Source organism: Lampetra planeri, chromosome 27 (assembly GCF_965212315.1).
Source record: "Lampetra planeri chromosome 27, kcLamPlan1.2.h2, whole genome shotgun sequence".
Taxonomy (NCBI): Eukaryota; Metazoa; Chordata; class Hyperoartia; order Petromyzontiformes; family Petromyzontidae; genus Lampetra; species Lampetra planeri.
Window position 1 is genome coordinate 4,121,840 of NC_136133.1, and position 19,603 is coordinate 4,141,442.

At 52.7% G+C, this 19,603-nt stretch overlaps 1 protein-coding gene across 1 annotated transcript; it reads left to right on the forward strand.

Moving 5' to 3' along the window:
- Positions 1–194: 194 nt before the first annotated feature.
- On the forward strand, positions 195–14,786 carry LOC144728045 (GPI-anchor transamidase component PIGT-like). Its single transcript, XM_078607270.1, has 13 exons — positions 195–491; positions 1,433–1,610; positions 2,505–2,632; positions 3,425–3,525; positions 4,257–4,343; positions 6,175–6,262; positions 6,940–7,037; positions 8,010–8,169; positions 9,222–9,321; positions 10,292–10,392; positions 11,540–11,702; positions 12,328–12,423; positions 13,798–14,786. Exons 1-13 carry the CDS (start codon positions 236–238, stop codon positions 14,048–14,050), a joined length of 1,809 nt encoding a protein of 602 aa, XP_078463396.1. The 5' UTR covers positions 195–235; the 3' UTR covers positions 14,051–14,786.
- Positions 14,787–19,603: the final 4,817 nt, after the last annotated feature.

Below are 19,603 nucleotides of genomic sequence, written 5' to 3' on the forward strand. Positions count from 1 at the left end.
GCTCCGGATGAATGAACTCCCAACGAGAAAGAGTCGCGCATCTCCGAATCGTGGAATCCCGCGCGCCGATTGGCCAGCGACCTCTCAGCAACGTCATCGCGTCACTTCCGCGTCGCCGGCGACCTATCAGCGACGTCGTCGCGTCACTTCCGTCGACCTATCAGCGACGTCCTCGCGTCACTTCCGCCGACCTATCCGCAACGTCATCGCGTCACTTCCGCGTCGCCGTCCCGTCATGGCGCCTGTGTGTTGCCGCTCGTACCGGGCAGCCGCTTCTCGCTCGGGCTCCCTTCGCTGCCCGAGCACGCAGCGGCTGCCCTTGTTGCTGCTGCTGCTGCCCGTGCTGCTGCTGTTGCTGCTGCCCGCGAGTCACGCTCTGGGCGCTGGCGAGGACACGACGCGGGAGCAGTTGCTGCTGAAGCCGCTGAGTCCGGGTTTCGTGTCCGCCTTGTTCCACGTGGAGACGAGGGCACCGCGGGGCAGCGCGAGAGGTGAGGGGGGCAGCGCAGGGCAGTGCGGGATGTGAGGGACGGTTGGGGGAGGTGAGGGGCAGCTGTGGAGGTGAGGGGGCAGCGCGGGGCAGTGCGGGGATGTGAGGGACGGTTGAGGGAGGTGAGGGGCAGTTTGGGAGGTGAGGGGCAGCGCGGGGTAGTTGGGGAGGTGAGGGGCAGCATAGGGACGTTGGGGGATGTGAGGGGCAGTTGTGGGGGTGAGGGGCAGCACGGGGCAATGAGGACCAGCACGGGGCAATGAGGAGCAGCACGGGGAAGTTGAGGTGAGGGGCAGTTGTAGAGGTGAGGGGCAGTTGTGGAGGCGAGGGGCAGCACGGGACATTGGGGAGGTGAGGGGCAGTTGGGCAACTGAGGGGCAGCACGGGACAATAATGGAAATCACGGAGCAGTCGGGAAGGGCAACTGAATGAGGTGAGCAGCAGCACGGGCTCGGTTAAGCATCGCAGAAGGGCAGCAGTAAAGAGAGGGCAGCATGGGGTTGAGGGCGTACACGCAGGAGATGGAGCGATGAGATCAGCTGGGTGGATTGTGGCATCGCAGAATTGTGAGATTTGGTGACGGCTTGGGGGGGGGGGGCTACATCCAGCAGTTGACTGACCATGACCGACGGAGATGATACGGAATGACCTGTGTGTGAGTGGTAGCGCAGCTACGAGCCCGGCGACCTGAGTTCGATTCCCGCTCACGATGATCAGAACTGGTCCTGAGCCTACCCTAGGTTGACTGCGTCTCAAATGAGTACCTGGTGTGTAAACATGACCACTGGGGAGACAAAGGCGGCCGGGCGTGGTGTTGGACACCCACCCCCCTCGTGTGCCTTGCCGGCCTTCATAGGTGCTCGCGAACAGCACTTGCCCAACTGTCTGTTAAGGCTGTAACGTGGGGGTGGGATCTTTGTTGTGTGTTGTGTGCGCGCACAGAGCAGCACTATCGGCTGTTCCCCCGCCCGCTGGGCTCCGTGCTGTCCCGCTACTGGGTTCGGGAGCTGCACCTCTCGCTCACCGTGGGGGCCTGGAGAGGGGATTCCTGGGGGACCTCTCCGGCTCCCGCCCCGCATGGCGCCCAGCTCTGGGTCTGGTTCCAGAACGACGTTCCAGAGTACGTTCACCCACCGCCAACACCCGCTGAGCCGTATAGTTCTCTCGTGTTTTTTTTTTTAGCGGCGACCTGGCCACAAATGACAGCGTACGGAAATGTACGGCAGCCAAGTACTCTAAATGTGTGTCGCTAAATTTGGAGGGAAAAACTGGAGCACCGGGAGCGAAATCCACGCGATAACGGAGAGAGAGACACACAAACTCCAAATATACAGCAGGCGTCCGGGTCAGGATCGAACCCACGACTGCCTGTACACCAGGCGAGGTAGTTGACATCTCGCCACCGCGGCGCCCCTGTTCCAGAGTCGGGTCGCTCACCACCACCACCACCACCCGTTCTAGAGTCAGGCACTACTACATCCTGGCCTTAGAATCATACACAAACGGAGACATCATAATATTAAATATCTATTGATGACTAGTTGTATCTCGAATATTGCGTGTAAAAATTTACAATATTCGTCACCATCAACAGCCACGGTCAGTCCACTGTTGGATGAAGGCCTCCCCCGCAAGCTGTCGCCATCTCTCAAGATTTAGCGGTGTAACAATCTATCCAATACCCGCACACGAGTTCATTTCTCTTGTCTCCCCCCCCCCCCACACCTCAGATTAGCACAGTTGGCTACGTACGGCGCGAAAGAAAGTTCAACACAACACGCACAATCACATTTCATCGCGGTTAACGTCGACCTCCATCTCTCATCCCTGCCATCGACGCGTCCTGCCCATTGCCCGCTTGCTCTCTGCGCTGTCGGGCACGAGGACATCAGCCCGTACACACGCTGGGCTGATTGTAACGTCGCCGGATCTCGAGATGACGGTGACCACACTTGGTGGGTGGGGTCCTAATCCAGCAGTGGATTGATCACGTCCGTTGCTATGCGTGTCACAGCGTTGACGCCGCCTGGCAGGATCTCGTCAACGTCCTCTCGGGGATGTTCTGCGCCTCTTTAAACTTCATCGACGCCTCCAACACCGCCTCTCCGGAGGTCTCCTTCCGGCCTTCCGGACCTGCGAACAGTAAGCCGCACCCGCACGGAGACAAAGATCCCCCGTGTAGCCTCCACAGACGGTTGGGGCAAGTGGTGTCAGCAGGCTTCTATTAAATTTGGCGCGGAGCACGAGGGGGTGGTTTGGCCAGCACCGCGCCCGGCCGTCTGTGTCTTCGCGGTGTTGATGTTTATCAACTGCACCAGATACTAATTTAGGCACAGGACCGGTTCAAATAATTGCCGCTGGTGGGAGCTGTGACCCGGACTCGCACTCGGGTTACGGTGGTGGCTCCATTGCACGTGGCTGCCTGTCATCCAGCACTGTCGAGGCAGCAGCGAGGGTTGGTGGATCACCGACGTGGGCGTCGAGGAGAAGCAGTAACCCCGACTCCCCCAGAAAGCGGGACAGCAAATGTGGACTCTGCTTGTTCCAACCGTACGGGAGAGAGTCTTGAGAGAGTCATGCCCCCTCGCACGCGTGGGTTTTCTCCGCGTGCCTCCGTTTCCTCCGACTTGTAAACGCTCATTAATTGGCCGACGACACCTTAGATATATCGAGGACCGCAGAGCTCGGGCGATTGTTGGTGCCGGCCCGTCGCGTGGCTGCCTTCCCGCTCGTCTGCGGTTCCTCCTCGCGCCTCCGAGTCGTCTTGTCTCTACGAGGGCGCGCGAATGCATTGCGGTGGCGCGTTGCGAGCCGACATTGACGAGGGTGGCCATTGGGGGTCGCGTGTCGCCCGTGCCACCGCTCTGAGATTTGGCGGAAGGAAGTGACGGCGAGGGCGCGGCGACGCTAACCGGAACGCGTGGTCCCCTGCAGTCACGCAGCGGAGGCTGTTGAGGTACGCGGCCCTTCCCAGGGAGGTCGTGTGCACGGAGAACCTCACACCATGGAAGAAGCTACTCCCCTGTGGATCTAAGGTATCCACCCCCCCATCCACTCTCATTACATGTCACCCCCTCCCTCACTGACGCCCCGAGTGATACGACCCAACTCATGATGGTGCAGGCCATCTCTCTTGCGTTTTCATGATGGTTCTCTGAGGGGTTAATGCAGTAGGAATTTTATTTTTATGTAAAGTTGTGTTATTTGGGCTATTACCTGATAGAAAACCGGTAAAATTGATGAAAGGCTTACCCGAAACTTGTGGATAAAAAAAACGGTCATTAATTTTTTTTGGCAAAGGCGATGATATCACCCTTTCCCCACAATGCCATTCATCTTGACGTCATCTCAATTGGTGCTCCAAAGTTAGTGTTATTGTTACCAATTATATGTAATTACATGCTTTCCAACAAGCATGTAATTACATGCTTATTGGAAAGCGTGAAAAGAATGCATGCATATGCATGATTTTTCTTCTTTGCTGTTCAGTGTTTGTAGCTTTCCCAATAGGGAGATTTACCTTTTCAGCTCCGCTTCTCATTTATCTGCGGTATCTTATCCTCGCTTGAGAGTAAAACGTGGAAATTGAGGCGAGGCTATTTCCCCTACCCCCCAACTACTGTCGTGATCATCCGATTAGTCGAGTAATTGGAACCGACGATCAGTCGAGCCACCGATTACTTAAGTAATCGGATCGCAGCCCCCAGCTCTACCTGAGTTGTCACTTTGACCCGAACTCTCTGTTGCGTCGTCGTCGTTGTTTCAGGCCGGGCTGGCTATGCTGCTCAACGGAGGGAAGCTCTACAACTCCAACTTCCACTCGCTGGCCGTGCACGTGCAGCCCACGCCCACCGTGAGTGGTTCCCACGTTCCCTGCAAACAACGCTGGCGACATGGCCGAGCGCTCGCGCGTTTGCGGTTCGAGCCCCCCGCGCTCGTCCCGGTTAATAACTAACTGTGACCACAAGGAGAACGTGCAAATTCAGGGATCGAACCCACGACCTCCTGTATACCAGGCGAGGGTAGTTAACATCTCTCCACCGCGGCTGCCAGTAATGGTGCGGCGTGCTTATTAACCATCAATACTTCCCGCCGTCCCATGACGTTATTCGGAAAACGAGTCGTCCGTTGTGTTGCCGGCATCACGGTCCAATTTTTAGGCAGCATTTTAAAAACTCCCCGCAAATTATTCAATTGTGGGAACTCGCACAGCAATCATCGCCCGCTACTGTGAAGCCCCACTGCAGACTACGTCTGTGAAACATCGCGCCGCTAGACGGCCGTACATTATAAGAATGGCGTGAATCCCTAATGTAGGAATGGGTTGAATGGATCTGAACTGAATCGCATCAGGGCATTGCATGGCACGCACAGCAATGGCTCCCTGTCTACTACCGTTGCCTGTTCAAATTCCTTACCCCGGTCTATAAATCCTTTCGTGGTCTTGCCCCACCATATCTTGCCCTCTATGTCGCCTTCTCACCCTCTACGTTGTCAATCTTTGCTATCTCTCTCTGTTCCTCCTCCTCCTTGCGCTCAATCCACGCTGTCGCTTTCTGTCTTCTCGCCCCCCTTCACTGGAACAAATTTCCCCTCCACATTAAGCAGGTCACCTTGGCTCATAGTTTACACTCCCCACTCAAAACTCACTCATTGTTCCCGAGCTCACCCCACGACCCCTTAATCCCTCCTCATATCCGCCACCGCTATTTTCCCTCTTCATGTTTTCATTATATGGCTCTCACTCATTCCCCATTCATTCAATCCATTCATCGTCATTTACCGTAATCAATTTCGCTGTCACAGATTTTACACATCACAGGTTTGCCCCCATTGCTTCCTCTCATCTATTTCATTCACCTCATCTCTCCACCATTACATTTATATGTGCTATTGATAATTCTGTGCTATATAAACTCCTTTTAGATGAGATAAAATTAATAGTATCCCACAGTGCAACTGCAGTCACTCTTCTCAAACAATGGACCACATCATAACATTTTTCGATTTAAAGCTTTCGTGACTGCAGGGATTCATCTTCTTGGTTCTTTCGGTAAAGTCACGTAGAAGGAAAATAATAAAGTAATAAAAATAAAATAATTCTCACGACGTTTCGGCCACAACGCAAGCAGCCGTCTTCAGGTGGAGAACAGGTCTGTCGAGGAATTATTTTATTATGTTTTATTTTTATTATTTTCCTTCTACGTGACTTTACCGAAAGAACCAAGAAGACGCATCATAACACCCGAGAACCTGGGTTCGAATCCACGTTGAGCAGCCTGTGATTAAACCGTCTTCTCAAGTGTAGTGAGGTCAGTGTCAGCACGGTCACCAATGACTGCACCAACAAAACTCATTACTTTGTAATTAATTCTGCACTTAATTTGGCAAAATTACAGCTCTGAGAATTGCATCTATCGGTTATCGACCATCTTGTGATGAATATTATTTGTGGGAAAGTGCTGCCCCTAACTCTGTGAACCAAAGGTCACTTGAAGAGATCTCGGAGTTAGCTCTGTGATGTCCGCTGCCGTGGGTTGTTCTCTGACACGGAGGGTCACGCTGCTCTGTGCGGGATGCGAATTGTCTCGTACATAGGACCGATAGCACGATTTGGGTGTAAAACCGATGTTCAAGAATATATTTGTCAATTCAAATCGCGTAACTGTGTGTTGTGGTTTCAGGATCCGCATTGTAACGGGGAGTGCTGGGAGCTCACTCAGTCCCTCCTGGTCGTCTTCGACGTCTTTCCTGCCAAAAACAGGAAGCCAGGTCATACAACGCTCGCGTGCCTCTACACTCGCCGTGCTGTCGGCCTACACAACACTGCGGGTGTATTCACCGCAAAGTATACGCACCGTCCGATTCGCAGCAGACGTTGAAGATGATGCCGTGACGTCAGTCGCGAGAGTAGGCCGTCGTGCCGAGAATCTGTGAGGCTTTCCGGAGTAAACAATCGTAGATCGTAGTAACAGTCGTAGTAATGCACAATCACCGTACTATTTGCGTAAAATCTACAATCTTCGTGCAATTCATGTGCGTGCGAGGTGCATTATACGGTTTGCAATGTAAGATAATTACATATTCATTGTACAGTTCGTGCACGAATAAGCATTGTAAAATTCGTGTCCACTACAAAACTGCGGATACTTGTAGAAGTTTGTGTGTGCGTGTTTGTGCCGAGCTTAGCCCGCTGCGTGACAAACCCGGCGACGATTCTCTGAATCGGTCTTGACCGTCACCTAGGTCGAATTAACCTCAAATGAGTACCTGGTGCGGTGTGTAAAACATCGCCACTGGGGAGACAAAGGTGGCCTCGTGTGGTGCTGGCCACCCACCCACTCGTGTGCTGTGCCGGCCGATATGCGCTCGCTAACAGCACTTGCCTCAACAGTCTGTTAAAGCTATTCGGGGGATCATTGTTTATTAATGTGTGTGTGCGCATGCAGATTGGTCGCTGTCCTCCCTGTTTGGACGGGGTCTCACCGAGCCTTGTCCCCTCGCCTCCAACAGCACCTTGGTCCTGGATCTAAGCCGACTCTCCACGGTGGGGCAAAATGTGGGCTTCTTTCACAGTGCGGTCACATCATAATACTTTGCTGAACCACAATGCCCTGCTGACCTCGTCAAATGAGCATAGACCATCGCGCAAACTCCGGTGGATCGCGCGAATGACTGCGGCCACACCCTCGCTATGCACTTTTAAATTACCGAGATTGAAGACTGATTTCTTTACAACTGCTTCTTCTATTTTTTGTTTGTTATCCTTCCCCCGCACCTCCTATTAGCATGGTTGGCTACGTACGGTGCGAAAGAAGCTGAACATAAATACCTGTCAACCCCTTATCAGTGCCTCGCTTATTGCAGACCATTCCGACCTTATTGGTCATCCAGTGCCCTTATAAATCTCTACGTTCATCCTACAAAGTACCGTCACATGGGAGAAACACAAATAAACATACTAAAATTGCTCGTATTGAAACGGCTGGCCGCCGTATGGATCTGAAAACTCAGTTTCCCTGTCCAACAATATGGGGCAAACCGTATGAGTTGACATGGTATGAATATATATCAGGGGGAGGTGCGCCCCCCCCTCCCCCCCTGACGCCTAAACCAGTTAACCAGAATGATAACATCTGACACCGTGACGTCACAGCGCAGGGGTGGGGTCCCCCAAAGCGCGGGGCCCCCTGGGGCGGTCGCCCCGATTCGCTGTCACCCCTAGGGACGGCTCTGACAGCACCGGCCTGCAAACGGGCGATAAGTCTGCCAGTAGGCGGGGGGGTGGTGGGGGGAGGCGGTGTTCATAAATGGCTTTCCCCAGTGAAACAAGTCCACGGCGTATGGTTCGTGCGTCCCAGGAACGTGCCCCGCCTAGTCGGGTTTTCTCAGAAGCTAAGCAGGGTAGTGCTGGGCATGAGACCTGGATAGTGCTTGGATGGGCAACTGCCATGCAAAGACGTTTGCCACGTGAGCTTTTCTTCTCCCCCCCCGCCTCTCCTCCTTCTCACTTCACCAGGCCGAGGGGAAGTTCCAGGTGTCCCCTTTGCCCCCCGGGGTGAAGGCCGAGGACCCCCGTGGCGCCAGGGTCCTCGTGTACGACCTCAAGGACCCCGCCACCTTCGCGACCAGCTCGCGCGTTAATGTGGCGCTCAAGTGGAGCGCGCCGCCCACGTGGGGTACGCGGCCGCTGCGCGACGGGTGCCGCGGTTGGACGTGCGCGGTGACGACGACGATGACGACGACGACGATGACGACGACGATGACGACGATGACGACGACGACGACGATGATGACGACGATGACGACGATGACGACGACGATGACGACGATGACGACGACGATGATGACGACGATGATGATGCACTCACAATGTGACAGTGCACCTGGCCTGGTACAGGCGTCCCGGAGTGGAGAAATACACAGACGGAAACCGGGAGGCGGGGTACATGGGAGCGAGCAATTACACGACAACAACAGCCGTTACACAGCGCACGTGCCAGGCTATGTGCACTTGGAGGCCACATAAAGTGTCGAAGGCTCGCGTGCAGGAGGTCATGGACAAGAACCAGTTGCCATGAGTTGACTGAGATGACGAGCAGATGCATCAGCAATTATACACCCACTGACTTGCATGCTTAACTTACACACCTTACACATCCACTCACCCAATCACTCACCCACTACTCACCTACACATCCATCGACCCACCCACCCACCTACTCACGGAACCGCTCACTCTCTCACTCACCGACCCATTCTCCTACCCAGCCACTCTTGACAGCAACCTAATATGCTAATGCTCCTTTGGCTAAAACAACAAACCAATCCTGACTACGCTAACACTAACCTGGCCTTACCTTGCTCGTACGCATGTGTGTACGTGTGCATGCTCTGTGTGTGTATGTGTGTATGTTCGTGTGTGGGGAGCGGTAATGGAGTGGTTAGCCCTCTGCGCTACGAACCCAGCAAATCCCAAGTTCGATTGCCGCTCATGGCCAACACCACCAACGATTATATGAACCGGTCCTGGGTCTCTCTTAGGTCGACTCAAATGAGTACTTGGTATTGCTGTGTAAACATCGCTGCTAGGGAGACAAAGGTGGCCGGGCGTGGTGTTAGCCACCCACCCCCTCGTGTGCCGTGCCGGCCTTTGTAGGTGCTCGCTAACAGCACTTGCCCCAACAGTCTGTTAAGTCTATACGGGGGACCTTTGTCTTTGTGCGTGAAGGAGGGGGTGAGGGGCAGGTGGTGCATGTGGAGCGATTTCTCACCGGGTACGGGCTGCAGACGGGCGGCATCGCCACGCTCGTACACAACACTCACAGCAGGTACGTACACACAAACCACACGCGCTCATTTATAACACACACGGGAGATGTACACATACTCAATCACAACACACACGGGAGATGTACACACACTCTTTCACAACACACGGAAGATGTACACACACTCGTTCACAACACACACGGCAGATGTACACACTCTTGATCACAACACACACGGTACACACACGGGAGCTACACACACGCACTCGTTCACACCACACACGGGAGATGTACACACTCTTGATCACAACACACACGGGAGGTACACACACGCACTAGTTCACAATACACACGGGAGATGTACACACACTCATTCATAACACACACGGCAGGTACACACACGGCAGGTACACACACGCACTCGTTCACAATACGCACGGGAGATGTACACACACTCTTTCACAACACACACGGGAGATGTACACACACTCATTCACAACACGCACGGGATGTACATACACGGCAGGTACACACACGCACTCGTTCACAATACACACGGGAGATGTACACACACTCTTTCACAACACACACGGGAGATGTACACGCACTTGATCACAACGCACATGGGAGGTACATACACTCGATCACAACACACACGGGAGATGTACACACACTCTTTCACAACACACACGGGAGATGTACACGCACTTGATCACAACACACATGGGAGGTACACACACTCACTCGTTCACAATACATACGGGAGATGTACACACACTTGATCACAATACACACGGGAGATGTACACACACTCTTTCACAACACACACGGGAGGTACACACACTTGATCACAATACACACGGGAGATGTACACACACTCTTTCACAACACACACGGGAGGTACACACACTTGATCACAACACACACGGGAGCTACACACATCCATATTGGTTGAAGGCTCGGTGTCCCACCACCCCTGCTGTAAGGGAGGCTCCACGTGGGATGTCTGTGTTGTGGTTCGTGTGCTCAGCCAGGGCGTGACCGCTCTACTCATGCTCACCGTGCCCTGGTACCTGAGGCTCTACGTACACACCTTGAGCGTCAGCACGCGCGGCAGAGACGTCGTGCCCAGTGAGTGAGCGAGTGTGGGTGAGCGAATGAGCAAGCGAGCAATAGGGTGAGTGAAATGAATAAGCTAGAAAGTGAGCAGGTGAGCAAGCGAGCGAGTGGGAAAGTGAACGAGTGAATGAATGAGCTAAAAAGTGAGCGAGTCAGCTAGTGAGTGGCCGAGCGAGGGAGCGAGTGTGGGTGAGCGAATGAGTGAGCGAGCGATAGGGTGAGTGAAATGAATAAGCTAGAAAGTGAGCAGGTGAGCAAGCGAGCGAGTGGGCAAGCAAACGAGTGAATAAATAAGCTAAAAAGTGAGCGGGTCAGCTGGTGAGTGGCCGAGCGAGGGAGCGAGTGTGGGTGAGCGAATGAGCGAGTGAGCGATAGGGGAGTGAAATTAATAAGCTAGAAAGTGAGCAGATGAACAAGCGAGCGAGCGAGTGGGAAAGCGAACGAGTGAATGAATGAGCTAAAAAGTGAGCGGGTCAGCTAGTGAGTGGCCGAGCAAGGGAGCGAGTGGGTGAGTCACAGAGAGAGTTGGCTAGCGAGCGTTAGAGCAAATGAGACATGTCTGTATGCATTGGGGAGTAGCGGTTAACTCGCTGCGCTTCGAACCCAGTGACCCGAGTTTGAATTCCCGCTCATGGCCAACAATTATCTGAACCGGTCCTGGGCTCCCCACCCATCCCTCTTCAACAACCATAGACAGTTGTTACAAACGTCGCTACTCGGGAGACAAAGGCGGCCGGGCATCGTGCTCGTCACCCACCCCCCCTCTTGTGCCGTGCTGACCTTCATAGGTGCTAATTCTAGATTTGAAGCTTTCGTGACTGCAAGGATTCATATTCTTAGGTTTTTTCGGTAAAGTCACGTAGGTAAAAAAAAATTAAAATTAATAAAAGTAAAATAAAAATAAGTACTTGAAACAGCAATCGCGCTGTGACTGTTCCACCTGAAGACGGAAGCTTGTTTTGCCTCCGAAACGTCGTGATTTTTTATTTTATTTTTATTTAACTTTTATTAATTTTAATTAAAAAAAATTTACCTACGTGACTTTACCGAAAAAACCTAAGAATACTTATAGGTGCTGCTCGCTTAACAGCACTTGCCCCAACAGTCCGTTAAAGGCTACGCGGGGGGGGCTCCTTGTTTTTGTGCGTGCGTGCTCCAGGCTACGTTGGCTACGTTCCGGCCCAGGGCCGCCGTCCCCACCTCCTGGAGCTGCTGCTGCAGCTTCCGCCGCGTTCGACGACGCGCGTGACGCTGAGCTTCGAGCGCGCGCTGCTCACGTGGACCGACTACCCCCCCGACCCCAATCACGGCTTCTACATTGCGTGAGTGTGGGATCAGCAACCTGGCCCTAGCCCAGAGTCTAACCCGGTCTCCCCAACTCCCGAGTCTAACCCCTAACCTACATCGCCACTGGGGAGACAAAGGCGGTCGGGCGCGGTGCTGTCCACCACAAGAATACGGGGTCGTTTCTGAAAACCCCCCTCGTGTGCCGTGTCGACCTTATTCATTGTACAGTTTGTGCACGATGAATAAGCATTGTATAATTCGTGTCCACTACAAAACTGCGGATATTTGTAGAAGTTTGTGTGTGCGTGTTTGTGCCGAGCTTAGCCCGCTGCGTGACAAACCCAGCGACGATTCTCTGAATCGGTCTTGACCGTCACCTAGGTCGAATTAGCCTCAAATGAGTACCTGGTGCGGTGTGTAAAACATCGCCACTGGGGAGACAAAGGTGGCCTCGTGTGGTGCTTGCCACCCACCCACTCGTGTGCTGTGCCGGCCGATATGTGCTCGCTAACAGCACTTGCCCCAACAGTCTCTGAAAGGCTACACGGGGGATCTTTGTCTTTGTATACATGTGTGAGTGTATGTATATGCGCAGGTCCGCGAACTCTAATTGACCCAACAGTCCGTTAAAAGCTATTTGGGGGGTCTTGGTCTGTGCAGGTCTGCTGTGGTCACAGCGATGATGCCTATTGATGTCGGAGAGCAGAGCCCCGTGTCTTTGATCGAAGGAACTGGTGGACTGGAACACTCCTACAGGTAAACTCGGGGCGAGGTTGGGGAAGATCGCACTGGTCTGGTTTTGTGGGCGTGGTGGTATGGGGGGGGGGGGGTGTAGGGGGATGTGTGAAGTGGTTGACTTGACGACCGTAGGAATACGAGCCATTGTGTCGGTATGCTCTAACCTCTGATTAGCACGGGTGGCTACGCACGGTGCGAAAGAAGTTCAGCATACCTATTGAAGACGCAACCCAAAACGAGAACGTCTGTTGGAAGTTAATGATAATATTATTATACAGCCCTTTGTCATTACATTTCCGGATGAAGGCCTCCCCAACATCACACGTCAGTCACATTGGTCAGTGGCCGTCAATCAAACTCTGGTCGTTGGATTTGCAACGCAGTTCGCCGACCGCACCGGTTTTTGTTTAGTTTGTTGTCCACCTCCAATTAGTACAGTTGGCTACGTGCGGTGCGAACGAAGTTCAACATACATACACATTTGCTTGTACTTGTGCGCACATGCATGCTTGCCTAGTCATAGATATCTGCATGCTTGGGTGTGTGTGTTTGTGTGCTCGGGTACGTGTACATGTGTGTGCGTGTGATTGTACCCATGGGTACATGCCTACGTGCGTGTATGTGCGTACTAGTTTGTATGTGTGCGTGCGTATACGTACATACAGAAATACGAATCCTGCTCACGGCTAACACCAGTGATGATAATCTGAACCAGTCCTGGGCTTTTCCGAGATGTGTAAACATCGCAACTGGGGAGACAAAGGCGGCCAAGGCGTGGTGCTGATCACCCACCCCATCGTGTGCTGTGCCGGCTTGAATAGGTGCTACTCACTGACAGCACTTGCCCCAACAGTCTGTGAAGGCAATACGTATGTATAGCCTTTGAAGCTAGTTGTAATTACTGGCGAAAACGTCGTACTCCGATTGTAAATTTTGTGGCTTGGCTCTCCAACACACCGGTTAGTGCTGTACTAGTGTCGAATTGCCATGTTTTGTTTACGTGACAACCCTTACTAGTTGGCCGTGTCGGGTGGTGGCGGGTTTAACGACGCATTTATATTTCCGTGATATAACCCCAAAAAACCTGTATTATGGATGACATTGGTCGCGAAAGCCTACGTGTTAAACTATACGTATGTATCTTCTTGGTTCTTTCGTTAAGTTTCTACGTGACTTTACCGAAAGAACCAAGAAGATGAATCCCTGCAGTCACGAAAGCTTTAAATCGAAATTATACGTATGTATGTTGAACTTCTTTCACCATAGTCAACCGTGCAAATCGGAGGTGCGGGGAAAATTGGGGGTTCTTTGTCTTTATTTTGTTCATGCGTACTTACGCGCGGTGGCTTATCCGTACGTACGTCGTGTGTCGTCGGTGCCACCCGCTCGCAGGCCTCTGTCGCTGGAGCGGGGTGTGTCGCGGGTCTACACTCCCCCGCTGCTCATCTCCCTGCCCACGCCCGACTTCAGCATGCCCTACAACGTCATTTGCCTCACCTGCACCGTGCTCGCCGTCGGCTTCGGCTCGCTGCACAACCTGCTGACGCGACGCTTCACTGTCGCGCAGCCGGCTCCCGCCTCCCGGCTTGTCACGCGCCTCGCCAACGTCCTGCGCCAGATGCGTGGGGTGCCGCCGCTGCAGTGAAACTCCGGCGGCGCCGGCGCAAGCGAGGGGTTCGCGACCTGGCCACAGATGACAGCTCGATGAAGTGGCTTATCGCGTGGGAATTTATATAGCGGCCAAATTCCTCTGAAACTCGCCGTCGATTCTAAGTGTGGAGGGAAACACCGGAGGACCCGGAGGAAAATCCGCGCGACCACGGGGAAAGAGACATGCAAACTCCAAATATACAGCAGACGTCGGGGCCGGAATCGAACCCACGACCTCCTGTATACCAGGCGAGGGAGATAACATCTCACCGCCGCAGCGCCCCCAGTTAACTTGCATTCTGCGTGTGCGTGCGTTGTTTCGCCTTACGCGTTGCTAGGACCTGCTTCTTCAGGAATTGACTGTTGTTGTTGTGCATGCCGGGAGCATCTCGTTGTCATTGCTACGGCGAGGTCATAATTGCGTCTTTTGCAGGCTTTCCGCACACGTGAATGGAATTCATATTTCAACTCTATTCGGCTGCGACCGCGCATGCCGTTCCCGAATAGAGTTGAAGTTTGAGCGAGATTGTTAGGTTCCTGAAGATGCTGCCTGCATGTGGAGCGAAATGTCAGACATCGTCCCAAGTGACACGTGGTACGACCCGAAGAACTGACCGATGGCCTTGGCTGTGGCAAAGCGATCCGTATCGGACACATTGCGGCATGGTACCAATAACAAAATTGGAGATGGGATGAAAAAGAAAATCTTTATAAAAAAAATTGTACATGTGGGTCACGTGTTGAAGTTATTTATGTTTTTTTACTTTACAAAACCGAATGTAGTCGTGTCACTGTACCATCACCTCTCGATTATCCGTGGGTGGATGATGCGGGTTGCAGATTAACCGCGCTTGCGGATAAAAATTGTGTAAACCTCTTTAAACATCCTTTGTTAATAACAAACGCGTCGGCAGGTAAACGATGAAGAAGCATTCAAAAGAGTCGACACATTCTACGTCCGTACCTCCACTCGACGTATGCCTGTTTCTATCGTCCGGTTTACATGTTTTGTAGGTTGTTGATGCCCGGATTGATGGCGTTGGAGGAATTGCAGATTATAAGTAATCTGCCAGGACCCACAACGATCGCACTTCCTCGTGGCTGAAGACCGCAGGAGCTGTAAACAGTAATGAGTTGAGCACCAATACTGAATTGGAATCAGAATTTTGATACTGGTAGGAACCACCTGGTTCCACCAGCCCACAGGGGATTATTGTGTCCGTCCATCGTGCATGGAAAATGGGAGGGGTGGGTCTGGGTGGGGAGGGAGGGGAGGGCTGGGTGGGGAGGGGCTGGGTGGGGGGGCTGGATGGGGAGGGTGGGGCTGGATGGGGGGTGGGAGGTGTGGGGCTGGGTGGGGAGGGGCTGGTCACCCCGTGGTGCCCTTATAAAATGCAACGTTTAACCTCACGCCGGCTTGTGCCCACCCTCACAGTCGGGCATATTTGCGGAATACACCACGCCGCCGTTGACTCTGGCCATTGACCGAGCAACCCAACGTTCCTACCAGCTCCCTCCGCAGGAATGTGTTTTATCTTGGAGCATATCCAATGAGCTATGAAGCTCTTTATCAAAGATGTCCAGCAGGGGCGGCTCATGAAGTTACAACAACAAACAAGACGAAAACACGATAGGCTTGCAAAGTGTGGGAAAAGTAAGCAAATCACTAAAAAGTCCTAAGCTTGGGCAAGGCAGCAAAAACTGCATCAAAATCAGTCCCAGACCACCGAGACAACATGCGGGTCCCTCGATAAAATTGCGCATTAAAATTGTGCATTAAAAACGATCGATACTGCACGGGAAATCCTGGCCATGCACAGGCCTGATGGACATGAAATGATTCTTTACATGTTTTGCTCTTAATTAAATTTATTACACGCTCCATTAACCTGAGATAACCGAGAGATATTGTCGAGTTTGAATTGTTGCATGTGAAATCATTTTACTCAGTCCATGAATGAATTTCAATAATGTGTGCATGTGGGTTTATGGTGAAGGTGTGTGTGTTAGGATGAATCATTATCTGTGACTTTACCGAAAGAATCAAAGAGTAATTCCTGCAGTCACGAAAGCTTCGAATCTAGTTTAGGATGAACAATGTTTGCAACAATATTGAGCAGTGAATTGAAATAAAATTTTAAGAGTGGTGCACGTCATTGTGACTTTGTAAGAATGGGATACACTGAGAAAAGCAACATCTACATTGCAAAAGGATGATTAATTTCTGCACACATTAGTTTAGTACAGCATACCTGTCAACCACTTATCAGTGCCCTACCTTATACTGGTAGGAACGAAGTGAACCAGCCTACAATAGATTATATCGTCCGTCCGGTGTCCGATTAGGTGTAGCAACATCGCCCCCTACTGCAAACACTTGGCAGGACCCTACAAAAACCTTTAGACTCGGTGAGGCTTTCCTGGCTAAACAAGTGTAACATTCCCTTATAATTCCCTGAGATAGTTTTTAATTAAAACATTTAAATAAAAAATTAACTCACAGCGGCCTAAAGCCTACAGCTAGACCTAAAGCCTAGAACTAGGCCTCAAACTCTCCCTTCGTATCGTACCCCCGCCATGTCATTGTATTATAGCCATTCATTTGTTCGTTCCTACCAGCCCACCCCGCAGGGACCTGTTTACAGACATTCAGACCTTATTGGTCACCCACCGTGCCCCGTATAAATCTCAACGTTCATCCTGCAAAGTCCCATCAAGGGAGAAACACGAACAAATAGACAGAAAAAACACTTTTTTGTGTTGCCTGTTTTGAAACGGCTGTATGCCGTATCGACCTGAAATCTCAATTTCCCTGTACAACAATACGGGTAAACCGTATGTGTTGATAGGTATGCTACATATTGGTTCTTTCGGTAAAGTTACGTAGATATAAAACATATACATTACTGAAAGAACCAAAGAGTATGAATCCTTGCAGTCACGAAAGCTTCAAATCTAGAAAGAATGCTACATTCTTTGGGTCTTTCGGTAAATTCACGTAGATAGGTTCAAAGAATATGAATTCCTGCAGTCACGAAAGCTTGAAGTCAAGGTATGCAACAGCCATTGTATTAGTTTAACCAAGGCAGAACTCGGATAACAGGTTGAGCTCATTCGCAAGGGTCACTACATTGAGAAATAAAATTAGGCCAAAATATATTTTTAAAACCTGTTTTTTTTATTTTACCACGTAAGGCACACAGCTCCATAGCTCGTTTTCAGAAACGGCCTAGCCCCAAATAGTCTGACTTTTTGTGATGCCGTGTGATGAGGGGGGTCAAAAATCGTCCAAAATCGCGTGACGTCATTTAGGGACGACCCCAAAGCCATTTTTCACGGATGTCCAATAGCGGCGGGTCAGAACGTTAGAACAACAAACAATACAAAAACACGACAGGAGTGCAAAGTATAGGAAAGGTAAACAAATCACTGAAATAAAAACATACAAATAAAACGAAATTTTTTTTTTTTACCAGGTAAGGCCCGCTGAGCTTATTAGCTTCTATTTTAAGAAGCGACCTGGCACACAAATGATAGCTCAACGAAGTGGCTCATCGTGTGGAAATATGTATCAGCAATATAACATGTGAAAAAGAGCTTTATAGCTAATCGGATTCCTCTAGTTTCAATAAATATTCTGACTTTGATGCTGACCCCGTTCTACACCAACCACAACAACCCAGCTCTACACCGAACCGGCAACGCAACTTAGACTCGGAATTAATACAGGTAGGAACAACAGGTTCCACACTGCCCACCAGGGATTATTTGTCTGTCGTGCATATTTGTCTGTCAAGTTCAAGTTCATTTATTAGGTGTAGCCCTGTGAGCCATTCGGCTCTTGAATCGGGTGCAACCGCAACAAACAAAAAACAAAAACATGAACAAAAAACATCTTAAAGTGAATATGTGACTAAGTGCAAACAGAAAATCCAAGAAAAGACAGCAAAATATTGCAGAAAAAAGCACCGTACACCAACACTGTGTGCAAAAATTCCAGTGGGATGCAAGTCAAACAACAACAACAACCATAAGACAACTTAGATTAAGGCCATCAGTCTAACTCTGTACTACAACAAACAAACATGGCTAAACCAATACACTTTTCGAAATCACCAAAATAAAGCCATGAAAGCAATGAAAAAGCAATCATAGGAACTGTGACGGAATTTTCACAATAAATAGCATAAACAACATGTACTACCAAAACCCTGCAGCCATAGCTGGCTGCATGAGCCACTCCACAACAGCAGCTGTCCAACCAAGTTCCTACCCGCCCACTCCGAAGGAACGTGTTTCTACACCGACCCCACTCTGCAACGCCTGGAACTGCACCGAGATCCCCGCTGCACCAACTCCATCCCTACACCGACCCCGCTCTGCACCGAGCCCGACCTACACCCACACACGCATAGACCGCTCTACACCCCCACCGCTCTACACCATTCTACACCTACACCGCTCTACACCTACCCCGACCTACACCACTCTGCACCTACCCCGACCTACACCACTCTGCACCCCACCACTTTACACCTACCCCGACCTACACTGCTCTGCATCCACACCGCTCTACACCGACTCCACTCTACACCGACTCCACTACACTGACCTACACCTCCCGACCCCCACCGCTCTGCACCCCCCCCGACCCCCCCTACACCCCTCCCGACCCCCCCCTACACCCCTCCCGACCCCCACCGCTCTACTCCCCCCCCGACCCCCACCCCCCTACACCCCCCCCGACCCCCACCGCTCTACTCCCCCCCCGACCCCCACCCCCCTACACCCCCCCCGACCCCCACCGCTCTACTCCCCCCCGACCCCCCCCTACACCCCCCCGACCCCCACCCCCCTACACCCCCCCGACCCCCACCGCTCTACTCCCAACCCGACCCCCCCCCTACACCCCTCCCGACCCCCACCCCCCTACACCCCCCCGACCCCCACCGCTCTACTCCCCCCCCGACCCCCCCCCTACACCCCTCCCGACCCCCACCCCCCTACACCCCCCCGACCCCCACCGCTCTACTCCCCCCCCGACCCCCCCCTACACCCCTCCCGACCCCCACCCCCCTACACCTCCCCCGACCCCCACCCCCCTACTCCCCCCCGACCCCCACCGCTCTACACCGACCCCCACCCCCCTACTCCCCCCCGACCCCCACCGCTCTACACCGACCCCCACCCCCCTACTCCCCCCCGACCCCCACCGCTCTACACCGACCCCCACCCCCCTACTCCCCCCCGACCCCCACCGCTCTACACCGACCCCCACCCCCCTACTCCCCCCCCGACCCCCACCGCTCTACACCGACCCCCACACCCCTACTCCCCCCCCGACCCCCACCGCTCTACACCGACCCCCACCCCCCTACTCCCCCCCGACCCCCACCGCTCTACACCGACCCCCGACCCCCACCGCTCTACACCGACCCCCACCCCCCTACTCCCCCCCGACCCCCACCGCTCTACACCGACCCCCACCCCCCTACTCCCCCCCGACCCCCACCGCTCTACACCGACCCCCACCCCCCTACTCCCCCCC

Bases quoted from the DNA above. Each gene is read 5' to 3' on its own strand.
- LOC144728045 (XM_078607270.1), top strand. From the start codon at position 236: ATGGCGCCTGTGTGTTGCCGCTCGTACCGGGCAGCCGCTTCTCGCTCG. The intron at 492-1,432 runs GTGAGGGGGGCA...GTGCGCGCACAG, and splicing joins ACCGCGGGGCAGCGCGAGAG to AGCAGCACTATCGGCTGTTC. The intron at 6,263-6,939 runs GTCATACAACGC...GTGCGCATGCAG, and splicing joins TGCCAAAAACAGGAAGCCAG to ATTGGTCGCTGTCCTCCCTG.